We start from the raw sequence: 27,945 nt of genomic DNA, 5'->3' as shown, positions 1-27,945 counted from the left end.
ACAATCACATAATCAAAAGGGGGGTACCTCCCTTCCACTCCTCCCCCCTCCCCAAGCAAAACTTTCAGCTTTATTTCCAGAATTTAAGTCCCTTCAGAAATATAGAAAAAGACAAGTGATAAAAAATAAATGGAATCCATGGGGCATCAACAAGGATTTCCTGTCCTTCCCAGTGTTCCACCTGCTGCCTCAAGATGTTTTTTTCCAAGGTAGTAATGACATGGAGAGGGAGGGCCAAGTGGTTAACTCTGCTTTGGAAAATGCTTCTGAAATCAGATTGAAAGGAAATAACAAATGGAATACTCATAGCTGATGCTGGGCACAGACACCTGTAAAGAAGGCCCTAAAATAATGAAGAGATCGTATAAATAGTGGTCTTGCTTCCCCAACCCCCACGTACACCCCTAGCAACCAAACCGATTATATGGGTTGGTGACCAGCATTCGCAAAGGTCAGAAGAGCCAAAAATATTCATTAAGCACTCATTTATGCTCCAGGCACTGCTGGAGATATGGAGAAGAAAATAGTTTGAAAATAGTTCCTCAAGGAACTTACATTTTGTAGGGGGAAAACATGTACATCAATGAGCAAATACAAAATGTTTACAAAGTATTGAGGGGAGGGAAGAGGTGTCAACAAGGGGAGGATCGGGATGGCTTCTTGTAGCTGCTAACACTTGAATTGAACCTTGAAGGATTCCAAGAGGCTTGTGGGAGGCGTACACTCCAGGCATGAAGGACAGTCTGTACAAAGGCAAAGAGGAGGGAGATGGGATATTTATGGAACGGTAAGTAGGCCAAATTGGCTTGAACACCCAAAGGGTAAGTAGCATTCAATTATTGTGGAAATAGGGGCAGCTAGGTGGCACAGTGGATAGAGCACCAGCCCTGAAGTTAGGAGGACCTGAGCTTAAATACAGCCTCAGACCAAATACGTGACACTTACTTGCTGTGTGACCTTGGGCAAGTCACTTAACCCCAATTGCCTAAAAAAAAAATTCTGGAAATGATTACTTTGTCTGCTGGAAAGGCCAAGGTCATCTACTGCATCTTGACTTTTGTCAGGCTATTGAACTTAGGTGACTCTAGAGGATAGAGTGAGGCTGATGACTCTGTGTAGCTCTGCCTCACTTAAATGCAATTCATGCCCAAGTCAAGATATTGCGAGTGATGTCACTGGTCCTCTTTAGAAAATGAAGGATGAATAACAACAACCTCTATCTCCCCTCAGGGATGTCATGCACACCTCAGGGTTGTCTTTTCCTTCTACCTTTCATGGCTCACAGTTCAGTTAATTTCACTGAGGGCAATCTCTCTTCCTCTGTGTGTGTGTGTGTGTCTATGTATATATGTATGTATATGTGCATATGTGTGTATATGGGTATGTATATGTACGTGTATATACATATATATGTACTTATACATACGTGTGTATACATATGTATATATGTATATATAAATCTTCTCTTTCCTCTCTGTTTTCTGGTTCTTGCCCAATTAGTTATCTTGGGAAAAACCTTTCCTCCCTCTGTCTGCCTCTGTTCTATTTGACCTTAATTAAGGCCAAGAAAGCTAAAAAAAAAAAAAAAAGCTAGCAGTACTCCCTGGGCCATGGGAAATGAATGCCATCAATTTCAAGGCAGAATTAAACAAGGAGGGAAAACAGTGAGGCCCATCTCCAAAGCCCTGGAAAGTGCTCAAGGATCCTCCTTAGCATAGTTCCCGTAGTCCCTCCTTCCATCTGCCTTTTCATTTTCTGTAAAGTAAGTGTTCTTCCCCTCCAGCACTGAAGATAAATAAACTTTTAATCAACTCTATTGTTTTTATTATTTTTTCTTTATTTAATAACTTGTACTGCAGCAATGTTGGTTGGGGGCTATATTCATTGTAAATATCTTTTGACTTGAAAAATTCAAGGAACTGTAACTCCTATTCCTTTAGGGATCGAACAGGACTTGGTGAGATGGCTTAAGCATCTAGTAATAATATTATTTCTATGGGAAAGAGTGTTGCCAGTGTCAAATGTAGCTTATGATAACTTAAGGGCTACCTGTACCTGGAAAGCTAGAACTTCAGGTGAGAGGAAATGGTCCTTCTTAGGTCTGAATCATTAAAAGAAACATGGTTGGAATCTTAATCTTGTGGGTATTTCATACTCTGTAGGATCATGTCCTCCTAAGGGTCTGAGTAGAATAATGGAACCTCCTGGATAATGGGTTCATATTTGAGATTTTTCTTTTTCAAAGGACAATAGATTTAGAGCTGAAAGAGACCTCAGAGGTCATCTAGTCTACCTCCTTCAATTTATTGATGAGGAAGCCTGGAGAAGTAACATGATTTGCCCAATTGGGGTCATACAGGTTGTAAGTGACAGAGCTTGCTTTTAAGGCCAGCTCCTGGGAATTCAGATCCTGTTTTCTTCCCACTATTCCAGAGTGGCCTTTCTTTTAGTTAGTTATGGTTTTCTAATTTAAAAGGAGCATTGGAGGTTGTGGTCCTGCTTTAGTGGTAATGTGGAAGATGAATTGGAAAGGGGAGAGATTGGAAGGAAGACTAATTTTAAGGCTTACTCGACAGTCCAGCTTGAGAGGAGACCAGGAACTGAACAGGGCAGGGTGGGATGTGTTGAGATAGAAGTAGGTGGATGCCAGAAATATTGAGGATGTAGAATCCACAAGACTTGGCAACTGATTAGATATGGTGGGTGAAAGAGAAGAGTAGAGGCTGACTTCTAGGTTATAAACCCTGGTCACGAGAAGAATGATGGCACACCTGACAAAAATAAGGAAGCTAGGAAGAGGGGTGGATTTAGAGGAGGAAATAATGGATTTTGTTTGGGTCACATTGTGTTCAAAGTGCTTCTGAGACATTTAAGTAGGGATATCAGGTAGGCTGTTGAAACTTGGAATTGGAGATCAGGAGAAAAATGGCCAATGGATATGTAAACTGACTTTTGTCAAAATAATAATTGAGGGGCATCTAGGTAGTAAAATGGATAAAGCATCAGCCCAGGAGTCAGGAGGATCTGAGTTCAAATCCAGCCTCAAACTAGATACTTGACACTTACTAGCTGTATGACCCTGGGGCAAGTCACTTAATCTCAATTGCCTTGCCAAAAAGAAAAGAAAAGAAAAGAAAGATATAATAATTCAATTCACAGGAGCTGATGAGATAACCAAGGAAGATAATGTAGAGACAAAAGGGCCCAGGACAGAGCTCTAGGGTTATCAAGCATGGAGTAGGGGACATGGTTGCTGTTATGGCAAAGAACAGTGACAAGTAGAAAGAGCCATGACCAAGAATTGTCATTAAAAACCCAGGGAGAAGAGAACTTACAAGAGATTATCAACAAAGCAAGCTTTTCTTTTATCATGGAGGAAACGGAGGAAAGTTGAAGGCTTTTGAGCAGGGGAGGACCAAGTGAGACCTTTCTTACTGGACACAGGTGGTTTTAGTGCCTGTGTGAAGGATGGATTGGTGAGAGGAATGGAGCAAGGAAGCCAGTGAGAAGGCTTTTACTATGGTCTAGTTAAGCAGTGATATAGTGATTTAATCATAATGGGTCCTTGATAAATGTTTCTTGAATTGTTGAAAGTGCTAACAGTCTTAAGATAGCTCTGGGAGTAGAGAGAAGGGAGAAGATAGAAAAGATGTAGTGAAGAATTGACTAGAGATTGGATATGGGTAAAGTGTAGATAAGGAAAGCTGAGTCTGAGGGTTCAAGCACGGATGGATGAGAGGATGGTTAAGTTAGGAGGAGAGGCAGGTTTGGGTGGGTTGGGGAAGAGTTTCAAGAGGGGAGAGAGATGAGTTCAATTTTGGACACATTTAATTTAAGGTGCTAGAGTAAGCCAGCCAGGTGGATATACTTAACAGAAAATTGGGGATAAGGCCCTACAGTTCAGAGGAGAGATTAGGCCTGGATACACAAATGTTGGGGTCAGTGAAGATGTGATGATGGAATCTATGATTGTGGATGAGATCAGAAAGAAGGAGTAGGACAGACTCCTGAGAGGGACACTGATGCTTAAGGCCTGGGGCAGGGGGTAGGGGAAGGAAGGGAAGAGGATGAAAAAGCAAAAAGGACAGAGGAGATAGGAGGAGAATCAGAAGACACTGTAATGGAAGCTAAGTCAGGAAGGTAACTAGGAGGAGAATGGTGGTCATCAGTGTCAAAAACTGCAGAGAGGTCAAGGAAGGGGAGATCTGAGAAAAGGCCACTGGATTTAGCAGTTAAACTGTTGTTGGTAACCTTTGAGTAGATTCAACAGAGGAGTGGGATTACAAGGGATTTAGGCATAAACAAGTAGTGACATAGGTTGACCTTGGTGGGGATGGGGGGAGCTCTGCCTTTATTTTCTGTGTGTTTTAAAGATTTTAAAAATGATACCCTTGGATTCTAATCAATCTCTTTTCCTTGGAGAAGGATGGGAGGGTTGGGGGAGGAAGGGAAGGTATCTGATAACACATCAATCTGAGCACCTGATTGTCAAGAGCTAAGCAAACAGTTCAACCAGGGAAAGATGCTCATTGTTTACTGGCCCTAAGATGTCTGCTATCTCATCTCTATTAATGAGGAGCAGAAGCTAAGTGAAATGAGGGAATAGGGAAGGCATGAGTTTGAACAGGGGAAAATCAGACGAGTAGGCTGCCTTGAAGGAGGAAAAAATTTAAGGATGGAGATCATTGCAGCCTTGCTGAATGATCCTTGATCACATGACCTCTGAGGGGGGTGGAGACCCAGATGCCAATCTAATTGAATAGGTAGATAAAGAAAAGGACACAACTAGCCATTGAATTTGGCTAGCAATTTTGAATTTGCTTCAGGTCCACCAATGGGGCATAAAGAATGAGTCAACAGAAAGAGATGTAGATTAGGTCACTGAGATCCCCAGGAGCCCAGAGAGGTGCCTGCATGTTCACTAAGGCTAGAAGGCTCTTCGGAGGCCAGTTAGGGAAAGCTAGGTCAATTCTTAACCAAGAAACCAAAGAGCTAGCACAGGTCTTCCATGGGTCTCTAGCCCAAAAGCCTAGGTTATAGGGAAAACTAGGAAATATGGTACAGTACAAAGAACACTATATTTGGACTCAAAGGTCCTGGTTTGAAACCCTGTCTCTAACACTTATTTGTTGCATGAAGAAGGAGTTGGACTCTCAGATCTCTTTGAGCTAAAAAAAATTATGATCCTATTATCCTATGAACTTGTCATGCGACCCAAGATCTTTTTGAAGCATAAGAGCCATTTGTAATAACCTTTGTAGCTTCTCTTGAATACACCCCCTTCTCTCTTTTGGCACTGTCTCCACCCTGGTACAGGCCTTCATTTCCTCAAGCTTGGACTATTGTAATAGCCTCTGGTTTGTCTATCATCCTCAAGTCTCTCCCCACTCCGATCCATCCTCCATTCAGCCACTGAAGTGATTTTCCCTAAAGCAGAAGTCTGACCATGTCAACCCCTACTCAATAAACTCCAGGGGCTCCCAGTTTCCTCTAGGATCAAATACCAAATCCTCTGTTTGGCATTCAATGCCCCTCATAACCTAGCCCCTCTTATCTTTCCAATCTTCTTACATACTGTCTTCTTTGATGCAGTGATATCGGTCTCCCAGCTGTTCCATCAACAAAACACTCCATCTCTTGACTCTGGATATTTGCTCTGGCTGTTCCCCATGCCTGCAATCCTCTCCCTCCTCTGCTCTACCTGCTATATTCCTTAACCTTCTTCTAATCCCAACTAAAATCCCAGCTTCTACAGGAAGCCTTTTACAGCTCCCCTTAATTCTGGTGCCTTCCCTCTCATTTCCTATTTGTCCTGTATATAGCTTGTTGTACATATTTGTTTGTTATCTGCCCCTCTAGACTGTGAACTCCTTGAGGCCAAGGGCTGCCTTTTGCCTCTTTTTCTATCCCCGGTGCTATATCCACAGGATATTTGCAACATCCTTGAGATTTACTGTCAAAATAAGCTTGCTTCCTTTCCCTATTTTTTTTTTGGCTAGACAATGGGGTTAAGTGACTTCCCCAGAATCACACAGCTAGTAAGTGTCAAGTGTCTGAGGCCAGAATTGAACTCAGGTCCTCCTGTCTCCAGGGCCGGTGCTCTATCCACTGTGCTACCTCACTGCCCCTGCTATTATCTTTTATATACTGTAATATTTCTTGCTGTGTCCTTGTGGCTTTTATAGTAAAAACACAGCAAACAAAACAAAACAAAAGACAAAAACCTTTAAAAAATGGAAAAGCAGGGTTATATACTATTTACAGTGGGGAAAGAAAGAGAGGTTGGGGGAAAATACTTGTTTCTCTTCGTGCAACAAAGTCATGGAAGAACCTAGACTCAGAGAGAAGTGGGGGCAATGAGAAACCAGCAGAGGGAACCAAAGAGTCATGTCCTAAGTCTTGTTGGTGGAAGAAGAGTGGGGCAAGATGGCAGCCAACCAGTAACACTTCATTCTCTCAATAGTGTCTGTCCAGCTCACACCACCACCAGCAACCTTGGGCACACAGTGGTGAGCTCCTCTTGTGGCCTGTAGCACAGGAGTTCACCACCACAAAGAAAAAGAAAGTACTTTATTCCCATCGGACTCTGGAGTCAAGCTGAAAAGGCTGCTTAGAGGAAGCAGGAAGTGGACACGAACTTTGAGAAGGTCAGCTAGCATGCCTGCCTTTGTTGGAAACCTTCAAACCTAAATGTTTTCATATTTTCTAATTATACAGTGTCGGATTAAGAAAGTGAACATACTGATGCCCATCAAAACAAATAGCACCAAAAAGAAGATTCCCGCAGCTGAAAGGGCACAGGACAGAGTTACACTGGACAACTTTACCCCTCGTAGAGCTGGGGGATCCCCACATGTGGTCTCTTCGGGGTCTGAAATTTTATGTAGATTTTCCCTATACCATGTCAGAAAGTGAATATTGGAACAAGTACAATCTAGGGGATTGTGACTTAAATTAATAATGCTCTGCTGGGAAAAGACAGGTAGAAGATTAGGTGGAATGATACGTATACTATTGGCTGCCAGGTTGAGATGAGTTTCCTTGAGATCACTAAGAGCTGCCAAGCCTAAGCTGGTTAAGCTGTTGTGCTGCAGATCCAGGTACCTGAGTCTGCCGAGGCCTCCAAAGGCCTGCCGCTCCAGGGCTGTTAGGCCACAGGACGACAGAATAAGGACCTGTAAGCTGTCCACAGGATGGAGCAGATTGTCCTTTGTGAGGATCCCAGACTGAAAGGGATTGCCTCCCAGGTCTAGATACTGAAGGCCTTGCAGACCCACCAGGAGCTGAGGATTGCTGGTCTCAACAAGGCAGTTAGAGAGATTCAGGACCTGGAGGAGGTGGAGATTTTGGAAAGGACTTGGGGAAGCATCAGTATGAAGATGTGTGAAGGCAAAATCCAACACCTTCAGCTGAGGGCATTCTCCAAAAGCCTCGCCTTGGAGAGTTTGCGGCTCGTTATTACTCAAGTTCAGATGTTGCAGATGAGACAGGCTCCTCAGCTGAGCATTACAGCAGGTGTGTGAGACAACTTTACTGTGACTTAAATCTAGGTGCTGAAGGTTTTTGAGTTTTCCCAAACAGCCTGTGCCCAAGTCTAGCTTATGCATGTTGCCTTTAACATAAAGATGAGTCAGGGAGGGGAAGCTAGCAGCATTGATTTGGCACAAATTGTCAAATTCGTTTTGATTCAACACTAATTTCTTAAGCTGATTCATCCCTTCAATGTCAGAGGGCAAACTCTTCCAGTGAGTGTGGGTCAGATCCAGCTGGTGGAGTCCCATGAAGCATTGAAAGGTGCTGGCTGAGTTTGAGAAATGGTGGAACTGCATGTTGAGGGCTTTCACAGACATATTACACAGCCCCTCCAGCATGACTGGGCTTATATCTAGGTCATCTACATCTTGAAAGGACCCAAGCCAAAGAGTTTGAGTGGTGGAATTCTGCAGCCCCTTTAACACGGTAGAAACATCAAAGATCCCTCCAAAGTTCAAGCTTTGGAAGGTGGTGGAGTGGAAAGCCCCATCCTCAATGTCCTGAATGTTATTGCCTTTCAAGTTAAGGCTTAAATTGGTTGCCTGTTTCAAGGATGCTATGTCTTTCTTAGTGATGTGATGTATGGCGTTCAGTTCAAAGTCTAGGACTTTCAGGTTACGAGCAGAAAATGTTGAGGGGAGTTGGATGGATGAAAGATGATTACTACCAAGACGCAGAATTTCTAAGTTTTCCAAATTCTGCATTGGGATAAATGTAACACTGGTCATGCCTGTCTGTGTTAAGGTGAGACACTTCAGGGCCCTAGGACCCTGAAAAGCTGTGTCTGCCACAAATATCAGGGGATTTCCAGTCAGTACAAGGGTGCTGAGGTCATCATTGTTTTCAAAAGCATCTTCATGTACCCAGTTAATTTCACACCTTAAAAAGAAGGAAAAGGAGAACAGAACAATCAGTTAGAAGTAAATAAATAAACAAATGAATAGATAGACAGACAGACAGACAGACAGATAGATAGACAGACAGACAGACAGACAGACAGACAGACAGACAGATAGATAATAGATAGATAGATAGATAGATAGATAGATAGATGCAGAGGCACAGCCCATAGGACCATAGATCTAGAACTGGAAGGGACCTTAGAGGTCATTTAGTCCAAGCCTCTTATTTTATAAATGAAAAACTGAGGCCCAGAGACACTAAACAGCTCGCCCAATGTCACACAGAGAAGTGGCAGAGATAGGATTCAAACCCAGGTCCTGTGACTCCAAGTTCAACATTTCCATGCTATCATGTTTACCTCCCAGACTAAAACAGTCCTTTGGGTACATCCTGAAACCCGCCCTTCACACTGTTGCTCCCCTCACAGGGGCCGCCCTTCTGGACATTGCAAGTGGAAATGCTTCTCAAATGCCCTACCTTTCTACAGCCTATATTTGCTGGAGGGTTTTGGTTTGCCATCCAGAGGAGAGAAAATGCTGCAGCTACATGACAAAAAAGAGACTCGTCAGAGAATTCATTGAGGCTGATGTCTGATGCCAGTTGCTGCTGGAGCATCAAGTCAGTTGGTGATGCTTTTGTGCTTAAACAATGCTTAAAAGCAAATGTAAGACTCAATGAACCAGGGAGGCAGCCCCAAAAGCGATCCACTAGGTCTAGGATAAAAAAGGAAGGTCTGTGAGCCCAAAGGGAAAGGACCAGCCACACATGGGTGGAAAAGAACCTGCTGGGGCAGATGACAACAACTGAGATTTATATGGCCCTTTAAAGGTTGGAACCACTTTATTAGCATTTTCTCACTGAAGCTTCACAACAACATGTGAGCTAAGCACTGGAGGTATTATCATTATTATTCCCATTTTCAGATTCAATCCCTGAGGCTTAGAGAAAGTAAGGGATTAACCCATAGTCACACAGGTGGTAAGTAGTAGAAGTAGAATTTAACTCCTTTTTACTTCAGTTTCAGCACTCTTTGCACTAGACCACATAGTCTTTCTACAGAGACCTATCTGCAAATGGATGGGTCAGTTCTACCCCAGAGCAAAGGAATATTAACTGCCATTTCAAAGAAAATGAAATATCAATCTGTCAAGAAAGTACTATTAGTTTTATAGTCCTTTTATATTTGCATCACTAATAGCTCTTTTTCCAAGTGTGATGATATTTTAATTGAACCACCAAAGTAGTTATCTTCCTTTAGATTTCATTATTTTACTTATTCTGCTTATCAATACACTCCCATCATATGACTTCAGGCCATTTTCTCTGGCGGTCCCCCATGCCTAGAATGCTATTCCTCCTTCTCTCAGCCTCCTGGCTTCCCCGGCTTCCAGAAAGCCCCAGCTAAAATTCCAACTTTTATAGGAAGCCTTTCCCAGCCCCTCTTTATTCTAGTGTCTTTCCTCTGTTGATTATTTCCAATTTATGCTACAAGCAACACATCTGTGCCCTCTTGTTTGCATATTGTCTCACCCATTGGATTGTAAGTGCCTTTAGAGCAGGGACTGTCTTTTGCTTTTCTTTGTATTCCCAGCATTTGGCAGGTACTTAATAAATATTTGCTGACTGATTATCATACTTAGAGTTACCATTTCTATTACCTATATGTATGATAAGCAGAATAAACAAAACAAGGAAACCCAGAGGAAGAGCTTCAGTAGCTGTGAGTTAGAAATCCAAAGAAAGACAACGTACTAGTTTCTACTTGGAAAAGATTTGATTTCTCCTGCTTATTTGGAAGTAGAATAACTACTATTCCCAATCTGAACAGCCAAGAGCAGTTCCCTCTGCTTGACCAGGGTCCATTGGACCTTTGTGCAGATAAACACTTTCCTGCAAAAGGATGCACTGGGCCCAGGTATCATTTCTGGGTTTGGGGAGGGTCAACATTAACAAGCTAACACTTGTGTTGTCTGTAGTTCTCTGGGTAGCTACAGCAGATCTTCTAGCATGGGCCACTTAGCACCAGGGCACAGTCATAATTTTTTATAGTTCTTGGTGCCAAATCTACATAATCCTTTTTCTTTATAGAATGTTGGTTGCTTGGTTGTTGTCCTTCTTACTCAAAGCAGACCAAAATGACATCACCATGTCAGGTGAAGGGTGAAGTGTGTCCGACTATGGCCGATCAGACCTCTATGACCTCTGAAGGCTCTACCGTAAGTTAGGCATAAATGGTCTGTACATAACATTTGGAATGGAAATGTCTCTAAATTTGTGCATCTCATGTTTCTTTTAAGCTATTGCAATTCTGATTTGCTCATAGGGCCCGGTGCCTGCTTTGCTGTGGGCATGCTATGCTGGGCAGTCCTGTGCCACTGTCTGCCATATCTTCCATTACAGAGTGTTAGAGCCAGAAGGGACCTTAGAAATCATCTTGTCCAATACCCTCCTTTTATAGAAAAGGGAACTGAGGCTCCTATGACTCGCTCAAAGTCACATAATGAATAGGTGGCAGAATCTGAACCAGGATCCTTTTTCTCCAACCAAAATCCAGGGTGCTTTTCATTACTCCCAGCTCCCTCCTTCCATACCCCACTGTCTCCCTCCTTGTGCAGCTTGATGCACCAGTCAGTGCTTAACAGGAGTTCTTTAATGATGAAGATGAAAGTGACACCCACTTTTTAAACCCCTGGTCAGAATGGGTCAGTCCTAGCACCAGGAAAGAATACCAGACGTGATAACCAGGACATGTCCAGGTTTGAATCTGGCTTCTGAAGCTTCCAGCTGTGTGAATCTGGACAAATCACTTAACCTCTTTGATCTCTAATTTCTTCATTTGTAAAAGGGAACATTCTACTTGTTCAGTAGGGTTATTGTGAGGAGAAAGTATCCTACTAGTATGTCAAATACCTTGTAAACCACAAAGGGACACAGAAATATAAGTTGTTGGTAATACTGTCTTTGCAAATTCCATGGATTTAGGCAGAAAGTACAGGAAATTTATAGCAAATTTCAAGAGTAATCCCAGAGAGTGGGTTTTTTTTTTTTGCCACTTTCTTCCTGTAGGAAAGGTCCATAAGAGAGCCTGGGGGAAGGTGGAAAAAAAGGCTGGAGAAGGACACCCAAACCCGTGATGTCAAACTCAAATAGAAATAGGGGTCACTAATGCACCCATAAGGATCCCTGCAGTTTGCGTGTTAGAAAACCACCTATTAACATTGTCTATGTTCTACTTATTTATTTTGTTCAATATTTCCCAATTACATTTTAATCTGATTGGGCTGCACTTGAGTTGCTGCCACTTATTTGACACTTCTAACTAGACTAAGAGTCAGAAGACCTGGATTCTAAACTGAATTCAAACAATATTTTCTTAATGACTTTGGGCAAGTTCTTTCATTTCTTTGGCTCTCAGTTTTTCTATGTATAAAAATGACAATAATATAATAATAATAATAATAATAATAATAATAATAATAATAATAATAATGATAATATCTGCCCTTTAGGAGCTATTATGAAAGTAATGTAGCATAGCCAAAATGAGTGCTGGATTTGTAATCTCTGGACCTGCATTCAAATCTTGATTCAGCCACTTGTCTATACAACCTGTCTATGCAACTGTGGGTTTTAATCTCTCTGAAGTTCAGTTTCCTTAAATGTCAAATGATAGAAGTTGGCAAAACTAAATGTCACATAATTATGATAACCAAGCCTAACCCTGGAGAAGAGTTGAAAAAAAGGTACCTTTATCCTTTCATCGCAGAATTGGGGAATTATGGGTATAAAATATGACATATCCTATCAGATGTGATGAATGTATTCATTAGTTTTGCAAGACTGCTTTTTTCCTTCTTTTAAAATCTTTGTTATAAGGGATAGATAAGAAAGGGGAAAGGAAAGTGTGTGTGTACGAGGGGCGTCTGTGAAAACAAACACACACACATATATATATATATATATATATATATATAATATATATATATATATATCCACAAAGGTGATATAAAATTAAGATATCTTTTAATATAAGATTAATTTTCTTTTGTCAGAAACAGGCAAGATTCTTTGAGAGTGTTTCAGCAGAAGGCTGGTTTGTTAGGGATGCTGTTGTAGAAGGACGTCTTTCATTCCTGTCAGGTGTCAGCAGACCAGTATAAACACATGCATTACTGTTATTTTTATTTTTTTAAATGAGAAGATTGCACTATATGGCTTCTAAGGTCCCTTCTAAGTCTAAATCTATGGTCCTATGATAAAGTTAGTTAATGTGAACACTACTTTGAAAATTATGAAACTCCATGGGAGATGACCCTAGGGACTGGGAAGGGGTAGAGGGAGGTATCCCCTTTCTTGTGGAGGCTTAAACTTTTCCTTGTACAGGGTCCCAGGAGCAAAAGCTCTGCCATGGGTCAGGACAGCATCTAATGCGAGCAGGAGGAATGGGAGCCACCAAATGGTGATTTAAAATGGCATTGTCAAAATAAAATAGAAATGGATCATTGCTGGCTGCATGTAGTCTTAGAAGATGGCAAGTTAACACCGTCTATGCTGTATTGTGTTTTTATTTATTTCGTTAAACATTTCCCAATTACTCTTTAGTATTGTTCAGACCACAGTCTGGACTAGTCTGAGAGTCTGACACTTCTGCTGGACCTGAGGTGATCACCACCATTTTTATGACATCTCTTCCTTTCCCCTCTGCTTCAGACATTTTACTGTCTACTTCTGGCCTTTGCAATAGCTCTCATCAAGGTACGTTTGGTTCTATATAACCCGATTTCATCTAGCTAGTAATAAAATACCTTGCATTTATATAATGCTTTAAGGTTGCAAAATGCTGTGTGTGTGTGTGTGTGTGTGTGTGTGTGTGTGTGTGTGTATGTATCTTATTTGAATCTCACAATAACCCTTTGAGGCAGCTGCTTTCATTATCTCTACTTTACAGATATGGAAAACTGAGGCTGAGAGAGGGTAAACCCAATAGCTTATATCTAGTAAGCATCAGAAGTAGAATTTGAACTCAAGCCTTGCTGACTCTAGTTCTAACAATCTATCCACTACAGCACCTAGAATGTTGGAACCTGCTGAGGGACACGGTGTGTTTTTCTCCTCCTAAGAGATCTTCATGTCTGGGTACCAGATATAGGGCATGGAGATTTTTTCCCCTAAGCCTGTGATTTCATCAGTTTGGTTGGTCTAAACAGCCCCTCAATTGATGAATATCAGTCAGTTATCTGATAATCTTTAAAAGTTGTCCGGGTATTGGGGCAGCTAGGTGGTGCAGTGGATAGAGCACCAGCCCTGAAGTCAGGAGGACCTGAGTTCAAATCTGGCCTCAGACCAAACACTTGACACTTACTAGCTGTGTGGCCCTGGGCAAGTCACTTAACCCCAATTGCCTAAAAAAAAAAAAGAAAGAAAGAAAGAAAAAAAAAGTTGCCTGGGTAGCTAGGTGGTGCAGTGAATAGAGTGGCAGGCCTGGAGTCAGGAAGACTCATCTAGCCTCAGACTAGACACTTACTAGCTGTGTGTTCCTAGGCAAGTCACTTAACCCTGTTAGCCATAGTTTCCTCATCTGTAAAATGAGCTGGAGGAAAAAAAATGGCAAACCACTCCAGTGTCTCTGTCAAGAAAACCCCAAATGGGGTCACAAAGAGTCAGGCATGACCTAAATGACCAAACAAAAGCAATGGTTGCCTAGGGCACTGAGAGTGACTTACCTAAGGTCACACAGCTAGCATTTGCAAGAGGCGGGACTGGAACACAGATCACACTGACTCCAGTGCTGGCTGTGTAGCTGCTTCCCTATGCTGCCTCTCAAGGCATATAATCCCTCCAGGGAAAATGTCTATTTACCTGGTTAAATCTAAGTAGACCAAGTCTCTGAGTCTGCTGAAGGCTGAGTTTTGTAGGTCAGGCAGAAAGTTAAAACCGAACTCAAGAAATTTCGTTGTGGCTGGAAGACTTTCAGGAATCTCTTCAAGTCCTAGGTTTTCACAGTTGTAGGTGAGGTTGGTTGTAACCTGTTGGAAGGAACAAAAGATCTCAAGGCTCGACCACGGCATCTTTGAATCAGGAGGATGAGAAGGGCCATTCACATTCAGCCAAGGCTACATTGACAATTGAGGGATTAATCATAACACCACAGATCTAGAGGAAAAAGAGAACTCAGTGACCATCTAGTTCAACCCCTTCATTTTACAGATGAGAAAGTTAAGGTCAGTTTCACTGAGAACCATCCCCTTATTACATGAATCATATGTTTAAGTCCCAGACATAACAGAAATAGAACAGCTCTGTAAACTCATGTATGTACTTTAAGCACTAATAACAATGTACATACCTTCCCCAGCTAATGTGTTTTGTGACCACAATGGTCCATGTTCTACTAATGCTTTTGAACCTTGGAGTCCTCATTCTCTCTCACCACCATCTCTAATCTTCCCAAGTTTTGTCAATTCTATCTGCTTAACAACCCTTGTGGATGTTTCCTTCTTGCTACTTGGAGGCCAATACTCTAGTTCAGGCCTTTATCACATCTCGTGTAGACTTTCACAAACAGCTTTTAATTTGTCTCCTTTGTAATCCAATCTCTCCTCCATGTAGCTTCCAAATGGCAATTCCTAAAGCAAAGACATAACCACTTCACTCTCCCACTAAAAAATCTTCAGTGGTTGCCAATACCTTGATAAAATACAAATAAATATAAAGTAAATAACATAATAAATAAAAACATTTGGACAAAATACAAACTCTGTTGGTATTTAAAATGCTTACAGTCTGGCTCCTGGGCAGCTAGGTGGGTGCCATAGTGCACAAAGCGCTGGGCCTGGAGTCAAGAAGACTCATCTTCCTGAGTTCAAATCTAGCCTCAGACATGTACTAGCTTTGTGACCCTGGTCAAGTCACTTAACCTTCTTTGACTCAGTTTTCTCATCTGTCCAATGAGCTGGAGAAGGAAAGGCAAACCACTCTAGTAGCTTTGCCAAGAAAACCTGAAATGGAGTTACAAAGAGTCAGACATGACTGAAACAGCTGAACAACAGCAAAGAAGTCAGAAAGACCTGGATTCAAGTTTCACTTCTGGCACATCATGGCTCTATGATTCCAGACAAGTCATTAACCTCCCAATGCCCCCAGGTAGAACTAACTCTCTAAAGTACAAATTGCACAATTGCTATTGTGCATTGATGAAGGAGTCTTCCCACATAGGAACTGAAATCACAGATTCAAACCCCCCCCCCAATTTAAAGAGAGATTGAAGTAGAGGAAGAATGTTTCTGGTTCAGAGGCTTTGTGCTAATCTGATTAGAACTTTTCACAAGACTGGCCTCAGCCCATTCAGTGAGGCCCAGTGAACACTGACCTCAGTGGAACACCTGTCTAGCCTGTCCTATGCCTTGAGGGCTTGGAGGGGATGGTCCAGCCTTTGAGCCAGAGACCACAGTATGACAAAATTAGGTCCCCATGACCGGCAGAGCAGAGGATCAGTGCAAATGTGGGATCGTAAGGCTAGGCACAAGTGGGACAGTTCACCTGCAGGGAGAAGAGGCAGAGAAAGAGTGCGTAAGACAGACAGCCCAGGAAGCCCTTTTCAGATCAGAGGCAAGCAGCTGATGCAAAGGATTCAAAGGAGGCAACCCAAGATACAGGCTACAGTGGAGGCTGGCCAGGCTCCTGCCAGAAGGGAGACCAGCTGCTCCAGGGAGAGAGATGGAGGGTGGGTTGGAGAACAAGCATTTATTTATTTATTGACTTACTCCTTATTTATTTATTCATTTATTTATTTGCTTATTTGTTTGTTTGTTTATTCATTTATTTATTTTTAGGCAATTGGGGTTAAGTGACTTGCCCAGGGTCACACAGCTAGTAAGTGTCAAGTGTTTGGTCTGAGACTGGATTTGAACTCAGGTCCTCCTGACTTCAGGGCTGTTGCTTTATCCACTGCACCACCTAACTACCCCCACAAGCATTTATTAAGCTCCTGTTTTGTGCCAGGCACCTCACAAATATCTCCTTTGATTCTTACAACCACCTTGGTAAGGAGGTGTTATTATTATCATCCCCATTTTACAGTTGAGGAAACTGAGGCAAACAGAAGTCAAATAACTTGTCCAGGTCACACAGCTGATAATTGTCTAAGGCTAGGATCGAGCTCAGGTTTTCCTGACTTGAAGCCCATCTGTTCTATCATCTGCACTGCTTCTGCTCTGGGGACAGCAGAGAGCTGGACCTGGAGTCAGAAGCCTGGATTTAAATCTTGTCTTGCTAGTTACCATTTTTTTTTAAAACTTTGGGCAAGCCCTTCGTCCCTCTCCTTACCTCCTGGGCAAGCCTCCTTTACTTCAGTTATGTAAAATGAAGAAATAGCTGACCTTAGAGGACCCTCCAGTTCTAAATCTCTGTGCCTGTGGTAGCAGAGGATAATTGATGAGTATGGACCAAAGTTCAGACAGCAACTGTTTTCAGGAAATGGTGTCAGGGATGGGTTTCTTTTTCATCTGTGTGACCATTGCTTAGCACAGTGTCCTGCACAGAACTGGAATGTAATAAATGCTTGTTGAGTTAGATTCTTAGAAATAGTGGATACTAAAATGAGGCTAGTTCATTCTTTGGGGAAGGCCTCACTGACCTTCCCTCTCTTCTCTTCCCCTCCCTTGAGCTTCTGCCCCCTCAGTAGCTAGGGTGATTACACAGGATTTCTAGGCCAGCAGACAAATTTTATCATATGGACTTATCATTCTTAAGGATCTCATGGAAAGGCCAGCAGACTACTTCTGTTTACACACAACACACACACACACACACACACACACACACACACAGAGAATATGAACATTTATCAACCAGACACCATCCTTTTAGTGATACAAAGTCCATCCTTCTCAAATTAGCCTCAATATCAATATCAGTACCGAAACCCATAATACAGCAAATAGCAGTACTTCCATTTTCCTCTCCCTCCTCTTCCTTCACCCACTCTCCTCCCTCTCAATCTCCCCTCCTTCTATCCTCTCAGCTCTAATTTTCCTCCCCTTCTCTTTATTCCTTCCTTTCCCCTCCCTTTTTTCCCCATCTTTCCCCTCCCCCTTTCTGTTATTCTCCCCCCCCCTCCATTTTTTCCCTTCTTTTCCCCTGAGTTGCAGCTGGTAGAGGCAAGAGGTAAGAAGGTAACTCTGACTCACCCCACCCCATCCCCCACAGAGCCTGCCTGGGCCAGATAATGACTTGCTCCAGCTTCCTGTTCCCCTGGGCTCAAAATCAGCATTTCCCTCATGAAAATCTTGAGATTACCCATGCCTCCAATGTATGACCTTTACTGAAGAGACCAGGCCTGCCATGCTAATTGCCTCATAGTATAACTCACTCATAGGGATTACTGCTGATCTGGGCAACTTTACAATGGGAAGTATGAGTAAACTCACAGAAGGGAAATCAGATTTTCCTCTTAATCATATGGATGAGATGGAAGCATTATAACTGTCGCTAATGAAAATTGTCTATTTATATCTGTTTGTAATTCATTCATCGTCTTGCATAAACCTCAATCCTTTGGGGACCTCTACAAATTCTCACTATGTTTTTGAAATGCACACTTTGCATTGCAAACTCTGATTTGGCTGAGCGAGTGCTGGGGGGCAACCCACATGGGCAGCAGCTCCCAGGTGCCAGCCCCTGTATGCAGCAGGAGCCCCATAGCTACCACTGCACAGCTGCCGTCTCATCTGGGCTGCCCTGGTTTCCCCTCTCCCTCACCCCATCAGGGGTGCTCCGGGGCCCTCACTCTGCTACCTCAGCTGGAGCACTGATGCCGTGATTCACAGGAGTAAGAAAGGATATGGCAGAATTTGTCTGGCTCCATTATGAGCTTGCCACTTTAGGGCAGCAACAATTTCCTTCTCCTCTAGAATTTGCAAGGCCCCCAGGGCCTAAATAACTCCAGACCTAATCCTTCCCAGAGCCACACTAAGTTCTTTACCTCACTAATGGGATCCAGAGAGAGCAGCCGGGAAGGAGTGCCCAGCTCTCCAACAGGGCTCAACCAGAGGCCTGGGTGCACCCTTGAGGCCGTGGCCACAAAGCCAAGGGAAGAGAAGCCCCCTCCATATCCAGCTTGCGAAGAAGGCAGGTCAGACTCAGCTTCTCAAGGACATTAGATTTTAGGGCAATGGGGAATAACAAGAAGTACACTGGATTCTGCAACTGTACGAAATACAATCCAATTAACCGCAAAATAGCACAATTTAGCAGGTTGTATTTCCCTTGCACTCATTTTTTAAAAGAAGAAAAAGACAAATCACAAGATCAACTACGGTGTCCTAGAACTAGAATTGGACAGGCCCTAAGACCATCTAGTCTAAAACCATCATTTTATAGATGAGGAAATGAACCAGGTGAGTTAAGTGATTTGCCAAGGTCACCATAGCACCACCTTGGGATCATCAAAGTCATCTAACCTGACTCTCTCATTATAAAATAACTTGCCCAAAGTCACTCAGGGAGTAAGAAGGATAGCCAGTATCAGAACCCACTTCTTCTGACTCCGAATCCAATTTGTAGGCCAATACCCCACTAGGGTCCCCCAGTGGGCTAAGGACAGGAATAGTCAAAGTCTAAAACAATACACCTAAGAGAATGCCCCTTCAACATGATGTAGGAGAACAAATATTGGACTTCTAGTCACTAGATCTGGACTCGAGTCCTATCTTGTCTCCTGTAGCTACTGACTACGTGGTTCTGGATGGATATGACACTCAATCTGCCTCAACCTCAGTGTCCTCATCCGTAAAATAATAACAATACTTGCTCTTCCAACCTCAAAGAAAGAAGTGCTTTGTCGGCTCTAAGGCATTTTATAAACAAAAACTAATGAGTCTATATTTTGAATGCTGGACAATCATAATTAGTTATAATTAACTCTAAATGATATTCATAATGATTAGCCACTACAAATTCTGAATTATCAAAAAGATCCCTCGTTAAATGATGGCCATTCTCCTGTTGTTATTACAGGAGGAAAACAAGCTAAAACATTTGAGTGAAAATTGCAATTCAAAGGTAGGTGGGTGGGGGTTCATAACCACATATCCTCCAATGGATATTAGAGGCAGCTAGGCTGAAGAACCTAGGTAGCATAATGGGTAAAATTGCTGGGCTTGGAGTCAGGAAGACCTCAGGCTAAATACTGTCTCAGACTGATTAGCTGTATGCCTGCACAAGTTATTTAACCTCTGCCTCAGTTTCTTCATCTGCAAAATGAGGGTAATAATAATTATCCCAGTTTTGTTGTGAGTATCAAATGAAAAATTATTCATAAAACCCTTTGCAAATCTTAAAGCACCATATAAATCCTGTTATTATTATTATTATTACTGTTGCTGTTGAAAGAGCTATAGTCACAGCATCCAGAGTAAATGTTGTATAGAACATTAAGTGACCTCGAAAATAGCCTGAGTTGATGGATCAGCTGGAGAAAGCATGGGAGGGGAGCAGGTCTGGCAGACAGCAGTGCTATGACATTAGGAGAAGACATTCCAGCTTTGTATCAGAGATATGAGTTGCCCCTCCATGCATATACTATGCTTATACATTTACACGTGCATCCCTTCATGTATGGATGCCTATGTGATCACTTTTTGTGAATATCCTCCACATTATTTCTGTAAAGGTATGTAGTTTACACTGGGTGTATATGTTTGTGTTGAAGATTGAGTTTGAGGTTGAGAGGGAAGAATACTCTATTATTATTCTTCTTTCTTTCTTTCTTTCTTTCTTCTTTCTTTCTTTCTTTCTTTCTTTCTTTCTCTCTCTCTTTCTTTCTTTCTTTCTTTCTTTCCTTCTTCCTTTCTTTCTTTCTTTCTTTCTTTCTTTCTTTCTTCCTTTCTTTCTTTCTTCCTTCCTTCCTTCCTTCCTTCCTTCCTTCCTTCCTTCCTTCCTTCCTTCCTTCCTTCCTTCCTTCCTTTCTTTCTTTCTTTCTTTCTTTCTTTCTTTCTTTCTTTCTTTCTTTCTTTCTTTCTTTCTTTCTTTCTTTCTTTTTCTTTCTTTCGCTTTTAGGCAATTGGGGTTAAGTGACTTGCCCAGGGTCACACAGCTAGTAAGTATCAAGTGTTTGGTCTGAGGCCTCACTTTTGAACTCAGGTCCTCCTGACTTCAGGGCCAGTGCTCTATCCACTGTGCCACCTAGCTGCCCCCAAATACTCTATTATTATTTAGATTGCTATTTTATGAAATACCTTTGTAATGAAATGAATATGTCATCTGGCTGACTAGTCAAAAGCAAAATACTTTGGTAGGGGCTTGTGAGCTGTGATTTGGAGAGAATTCTGACTCACAAAATACCTAGAACTTGAAGTAGCTAACTGAGAGCCCAGAGTGGGTCCCTTACACTACGTTGTAGTCCTAAGTCCTATGGTCCACTTAGTTTTGCATCTTTCCATGGTTACCTGTATAGCTGTTTCACAAATCTATGGTTCTGTAACTAATAAAATGAGTAAGTGGAGTCAAAAGCTAATCAATTTGAAAAGACTTTAAAATAGAATTACAAAAATATTAGCTAGAGCTTAGTGTGCAATAATTATTGGACCTCTGAGCTATAGCATTTTTTATTTTTTTTACCCATTAGTTCTTTAGTAGTCTAAAGACTGATTCTCTGTTGTTTCTGAATCACTCTCCTTTCAGATTACCTTCCCCCATTCTGTATTTTATATATGCACCTATTTCAGTGGTGGGGAACCTGTGGCCTCAAGACCACATATGGCCTTCTAGGTCCTTGGGTGTGGCCTTTTGACTGAATCCAAACTTCACAGAACAAATCCCCTTAATAAAAGGATTTGTTCTGTAAAACTTGGACTCAGTCAAAAGGCTACATCCAAGGATGTAGAAGGCCACATGGGGCCTGGAGGCCATAGGTTTCCCGCCCCTCAAGTTATTTACATAGCTCTGCTCCATTATAACTTGAGCTCCTTGAGGGTAGGGACAATGTTTTGCCTTTCTTTTTATCTCTAGGGCTTAGCATAGTGCATGGCCCATAGTAGATGTTTAATAAATGTTTATTGACTGTCAGACTCAGCACCTTCACAAATATGGTGGTCATAAGAACAACAATCCACATTTACATAGGTAATAGCCCTTTTGCTTTGAGTATCCAAGGGGAGTCTATATCCCTTGTGCTTAGGGGCTAAGATCCAAGAGTGTGTGGCCCTGCTGAGAACTGCCAGGTGATGTAGGCCACACCACTGCAGCTCTAGGAGAGAAGAGGAGGCTGGGATACAGGGTTTAGGCAGCATGGTTTTGGGGTGCTTGTGCTACCTGGGGGCTCTGTTTGAAATGTTGATAGAACAAAATCTGTGTACTTATGAACACCTATTTTCAGTTTTTGGTGAGTTGCAATATTACTCTGGGATCAGGGTATTACGATCTTCAAGGAAATGAGTTAGGTCTAAGATATTTCAAATTTTTCATGTTTAACAAGCACTGTATCCCCTGCTCCCACACAGTAAGCCTTAATCCCCCCAACCTTGCATGTTACTGGCTTGCTAAGGTTCAACTATGAATGACCTCCACCACCAAATTGCTATGTTCCTGTTCCCAGACTGCCCAGAATCCTTGGAGAGAGCTATGAAATCATCATGATTTCACCTGCTATAAATTTATGGAGCATAACTTCATCTGGACCCTCACTGTTGCAGGACAATCCTTCTTTTCAACTCTCACTGATTCTCTATGTCGTTTCCCACAGGAGCTGTTTCAAACCTTTTCTTCTCTTCTGAAACATATAACATCCTTCACCCCTTACACACATATCAAATGATCTAGCTTCCTATTTCACTTAGAAGACTGAGGCCATCTGAAGTAAGCTTCCTCAACTCTCCCACTCTGCAACTTAAAACTTTTGAGTTATCTTTACCCATTTCCCTCTTGTCTTAGGAGAGTCCCTACTCCTTGCCAAGATTAATTCATCTGTGCTTTTGATTTATCGCTCCTGCCTCCAGAATGTTTTCCCTATTACCTATTATACTTCTTGGCTTCCTTATTTCACTCCATGATATCATCATTCACCCCATTTCACAAAGTTGAAATTGGGGTATTATCTCAGACTTTTCTCTCTTTTAAAAACTAGTTGTCAGCTACGCCTGAAGTCTCTTGAACTGTCCACCTCTCCCTTCTGTTTTTGTTATTATCACCCCACATCTTGTTTCCCACACAGCCATCCCCCTATCAGCTCTGTGTTCAACTCAGCAAAATGTGATTATTCAGCATACCTCGTACACTCCCCATGCTGTCCTACCTTTGGGCCATGCTTACGTTATTCCCTCTCCCTAAAATTTTCTATCCTCATCTCCATCCATTGAAATCATATCATGTCATCAAGGTGAAATCTGGCTCATTTCAAATGCCATGTCCTCCAGGAAGCTGCAACTCATCCTCCTGGTGAGTTCTCCTTTCAGATACTCAACAGCATTGCTTTTCTAGGTTAGCCCTATGCCATTTCATATCTCAGTTATAAGTATGTGTTGTGATAATAAAACATTTATATAGCACTTTAAGGTTTGCAAAACACTTTGTAAACTTTGTCTCATTCTGTTCTTACAGCAACCTTATGAGGTAGGCATGGTACTACAGGTATGATCTCCATTCTACCGATGAGGAAACTGAGGCTCAGAAAAATTAATTGCCATATCCATGATCACACACATAGTATGTATTGGAGGTGGAATTTGAGGTTCTCCTTCTTCTTACTGTGACACACTGCTTCTCTGTTCTAATCAATTAACTACCCCCAACTAGATTGTGAGTTCAGTCAAGACGTGTGTATTTAACCATTGCACGTTTTTGAGGAAGAGGCAGCCTGCAGTGGTGTTTACAGAGCTGCCCTTATAGTCAAGAAAATCTGGGTTCAAATCCTGCCTCTGCTAGACTGTCTGTGTGTGATCCTGGACAAGTTACTTAACTTCTCAGTTCCAGAGCCCTGAGAGTCTCTAAGACTGTAAGTTGCTGAACAGCTGCCAATCTGCATTGGTAGGAGTTCCCTTTTCGAGAGGAAGGAAGGAAACAGGCATTGATTATGTGCCAGCTGTATGCTAAGTGATTTTACAAATATTATCTCATTTGATCCTCACAATGACCCTGAGAGGGAGGCGCTATTATTATCATCCCCATTTTACAGTTCAGCAAACTGAGGCAATCAGGTTAAGCAACTTGGAGGGTCACTCAGCTAGTAAATATATGAGGTGGAATTGGAATTCAGCTCTTCCTGATTCCAGGCCCAATGCTCTATCTGCTGAAATCACAGGTCCCCTTTCCCCCTCAACAAAACAAAATTCTCTCCCAGTACTTTGCATAGAGCAAATACTTAATAAATGTTTGTTGTTGTTCAGTCATTTTCAGTCATTTCTGACTCTTCATGACTCCTTTTTGGGATTTGCTTGGCAAAGATTCTGCAGTGGTTTGCCATTTCCTTCTCCAGCTCATTTTTACAGATGAGAAAACTGAGGCAAACAGGGTTAAGTGACTTGCCCTGGGTCACACAGCTAGTAAATGTCTGAGGCCAGATTTGAACTCAGGTCTTACTGACTCCAGGCCTGGCACTCTATCCACTGTGCCACCCAGCTTCTGGTTTAATATTAAAAGTGGTAATAAAAGTGGAAAGTGCTGATGATACACGGATAAAGGGAGAGAACAGCCTTTGAGTGAAATTCAAAGGATGCTAAATTGGAATGTGATTTCAACACAAGCAAGCAGAAAGAAAAGACAGATGGATCTAAAGGAGTTAAGAACACAGCAGGAAAAAGAAAGCAAAATAAGGTCCTGATTAAAGATGCAAATGAACCCCTATGGGGAAAGACAGCTGAAAATACAGACTCAGCACTCAATGAGTGAGGGATACTTTGGGTAAAAAAACCAAAAAACCAAAAAACAAAATACAAAAAAAAAAAAAGCCTGCTCTGAGATCACCTTGGAGAAACTGAGAGTGAGTGAGGTTCCCAGCTGCCTCTTGGTATCTAAGGATGCTGGGGTGGACAAACAAGGAGGGGCTCCCTTGATCAACAGAGGGCAGAATACAAAGCATCCCTGCCCATGGTAGGAAGGCCAGCCAGAGCCGCTCCTGCCAAGTACTAGACAAGGTCACACCCTGACTATTCCATCGGCTTGTAAGAAGCCCAAACAGAGAGGGTAAGGGTAAGCCAGGAGGGGACTCAGAAAACACCTAGAATAGAAAGAGGAAGTCCCCAGAACTGCTTAAAGGAGTTAAGGGGGTATCAGCAGAGGCCGGCAGTGTTGGCAGTGGCTGACCAGAAGGCGGAAGTAGCTTCTGTGTCTGAGGCTCTGCCCACATTTTCATTCTCTCCTGCTACCACCAGCCTAAATCTGACTGCTCTGGAAATGGGAGCACCATCCTGTCTGGCTCTCTGGGTCTGGGATCTCTGCTACCTGCAATATGAGAGTCAGAACAGCCAAAATGCTTTATTATGGCACTTTATTGACGCAGCTAAGTGGTGTGATGTAATCAGTGCCAACATTAGGAGGCAGGACAGATCTGATTTGAAATCCTTAGTAGCTGCATAGCCCTGAGCAATTCACTTAAATGTTTTCTGCCTCAGTTTCCCCATCTGAAAAGGGGGTTAATAAAGCACCTACTTCACAAGGTTGTTGTGAGGATCAAATGAGATAATATATGTAAAGTTCTTTGCAAACCTTAAAGTTCTATACAGTTATCCCTTCCACATTGCGACTTTCCCTACTGTGGTTTCTACATATCATGGGTTGGTATAAGAAATTAAATGGGAATTTCTTGGAAGTTTTGTGGAAGCTGCATACATCATGTGAAGGCCAGTAGATGACACAGAAAAGGTTTAGAAACTCAGAAATACATAAAACATATTTATAGTATTGTTTAATATCAACATATTTTATTGTTTAATACCATAGTAATTCAGACTTCTCTGGTATGAAGGGAGGGCAAAAAAATTTACTCAGATTTTCCATGGGCAAGGGGAGGAGGGCACCATGCCCATAACCACCTTGATGTGGAAGGGATAAATAACTGCATAATGCTGTCTGCAGAGTTAAGGGTCAAATTTTTGTTTGTCCTTCATTCTGGAAGAGGACCATGACATCAGGGAGGTGATGCCAACACATGCAAGTGAATTGAATTTAAGTGAGGGAGGGCTGTGCAAAGTCACCAGCCTCACTTTCTCCTCCAGAGCCATCTGAGTCTAATGGCGAGATACAGATCAGGATGACTGGTGATGGCCCGGTCAAACCAATTGAAGGGAGAGAAATAATGGAAGACAGCTATAGGGATAAATTGTCTCCAGTTAAACTCAATCTGACCTTGATGAAAGGGACAACACAAAGCCTTTCTCCCTTTCTCCCAGTCACTCCCAGATGTGTTAGGCACAGTCCAATAGGGCATCCAGACTCCATTTTCTCAGTGTTCCAGTCTGTCCTGACTGTGGGTATAGAGGTTGGGAAAGGATACTTTGCCACTCACTGAAGACCAAATTCCTCTGGTTTTGCTATACAAGCTCCTCACAAAAAAAAAAAAAAAGAAACAAACTGAGAGAAATAGAGGTGTCATTTCCTAAAAGCAAGGTCGGCCCAAGCAAAAATGTGAAGTTTATGTTCTGGTGCCTCTAGCTGTCCATTTCCACTTCCAAGCTCCCTGAGTGGTGCCCATTCTGAGCTCTCTTCTCTGGCACCAAAACTCCTGCTTTCTCTCTTCTCTCTTAGAATTATAGACTTTCAGAATTAGAAGCACCACCTGAGAGAGCATTTTCCCTAAACTCTTTACTGTATAACTGAAGAAACTGAAGCCCAGGGAAGTTGTGACTTGACTGAGGTTACTCAGTTGATAAGAAGGAAAAGCCAATGCTGCAGTCTGAGTCTCTTTACAGTGGCCTAGCTCTGTACCTTTTCGAGGATACCTCTTATGAACTCAGAATTATGATGAAGATCAGATGAGATAAAGTAGGCAAAGGACTTTGCAGACCTTGAAACACTACATAGATGAGAACTATTATTGTTATTGTTCAGTCCCGTCTGATTCTTTGTGACCCTGTGGACCATAGGATGCCAAGACTGGCCATGGAGTTTTCTTGGCAAAGACATTATAGTGGTTTGTCATTTCCTTCTCCAGTAGATTTAGGCAAACAGAGGTTAATGACTTGCCCAGGGTCACACAGCTAGTAAGTGTCTGAAGCCAGATTGGAATTCAGGTCTTCCTGACTCCAGGCCCAGCATTCCACCCACTGAGCCAGCTAGCTGCCTCTGAACTGTTATTACCCCTTAGGAAAGGACCTGATAAGCCTATTCAGACTAAGACTGGAAGAGGGAGAGGGAAAGAAGAAATTATTATTAATAATCATTAAGAATAATATAGTTAATAATAAGAATAAAATAGTTAACATTTAATACACAGTTAACATTTAAATTTAAGGTTTGCAAAGTGCTTTATAAACATTATATCAATTTATAGGTGCTATTATTATCCCCACTTTATAAATGAGGAAACTGAGGCAGTTAAGTGACTTGCCCAGTCACACAGCTACTTAGTGTCAGAGGCCAGATTTGCATTCATATCTTCTGACTCCAGGTCTAGCATTTTATCCACTGTATCACCTACATTGCAATGGGGGTGTTTGCATCTGAACAGAGGACAAAGCTTCAAGCCAAAGGAATAGTGATAATGTCACACGCCTCTTTCAGTTTTATAAAGCCTTTTACATATGTGTGTCATTGCATCCTCCCCATAACCCATCAGGATGAGGATAGAGGGAACGGAATAGGATTACTCCAGATGAGGAAACTGAGATTCAGGGAGGCTGTGGAACCCACTCAAGGTCACAACAGCTTGCACATAGCATGGTGAGAACTAGAACCAGGTCTTCTAATACTCCACTTAAAAAGAAAGGTTTGTTTTTTTTTTTTAAGTGAGGCAATTGGGGGGTTAAGTAACTTGCCCAATGTCACACAGCTAGTGAGTGTTATGTGTCTGAGCCTGGACTTGAACTCCCGTCTTCCCGACTCTTAGGGCCGGTGCTCTACCCACTGTGCCACCTAGCTGCCCCAATATTCTGCTTTCTATCAGCAATTCTGCCTCCTTTGTAACTCTTGTCATCCTCTGCCTGACGTCATGGTCCTCTTTGAGAAGGAAGGACAAATCACAACAACATGTTTCCATTTAGATCATGCCCCACCTAGGGTAAACTGATCCTCTGAAATCTCCTCGTCATACCGATTGATTCAGTTTTTGATTTGCAAGGGCTTCTCCTCTCCCCTCTCCCCCCATGCCCCACTGGAAAGTGGCACAGTAAACTGCTACAGCCTTCTTTACAGAGAGCTGGTGCTGAACTTTCCAGGTAATTCTCCTTTCCATTAGCAGCTCAGTTTGAATCTCCTGAATCTCCCTGCTTGTCAGCTTCCTTCTGGGTACTATCTTCCCCCTATTAGAGAGTAAGTTCCTTGAGGGCAAAGACTATCTTTCAGAGGAGGAAGTGATCTGTT

General features: G+C 42.3%; 1 protein-coding gene across 2 annotated transcripts in view; it reads right to left on the bottom strand.

The window, feature by feature from the left end:
* Nucleotides 1–470: 470 nt before the first annotated feature.
* The window catches only part of CD180 (CD180 molecule), a 39,778-nt gene continuing 12,303 nt past the window's right edge, over nucleotides 471–27,945 (bottom strand). Inside the window, exons 2-4 of one of the 2 annotated variants that reach the window (XM_021007237.2) lie at nucleotides 14,296–14,462; nucleotides 7,105–8,412; nucleotides 471–743 (exon numbers count right to left, since the gene is read on the bottom strand). In XM_021007237.2, coding sequence (XP_020862896.1) covers nucleotides 581–743; nucleotides 7,105–8,412; nucleotides 14,296–14,462 — 1,638 coding nt within the window. In that variant the 3' untranslated portion in view covers nucleotides 471–580. Of the gene's footprint in view, nucleotides 744–1,816; nucleotides 8,413–14,295; nucleotides 14,463–27,945 lie in introns of those variants that run through there. The other variant, XM_021007236.2, reaches the window with a different exon arrangement.

Source organism: Phascolarctos cinereus, unplaced genomic scaffold, assembly GCF_003287225.1.
Source record: "Phascolarctos cinereus isolate Bilbo 61053 unplaced genomic scaffold, phaCin_HiC Scaffold_4;HRSCAF=312, whole genome shotgun sequence".
NCBI lineage: Eukaryota > Metazoa > Chordata > Mammalia > Diprotodontia > Phascolarctidae > Phascolarctos > Phascolarctos cinereus.
The sequence above is the reverse complement of the archived record's forward strand: the minus strand, read 5'-3'. Positions and strand labels throughout refer to the sequence as shown.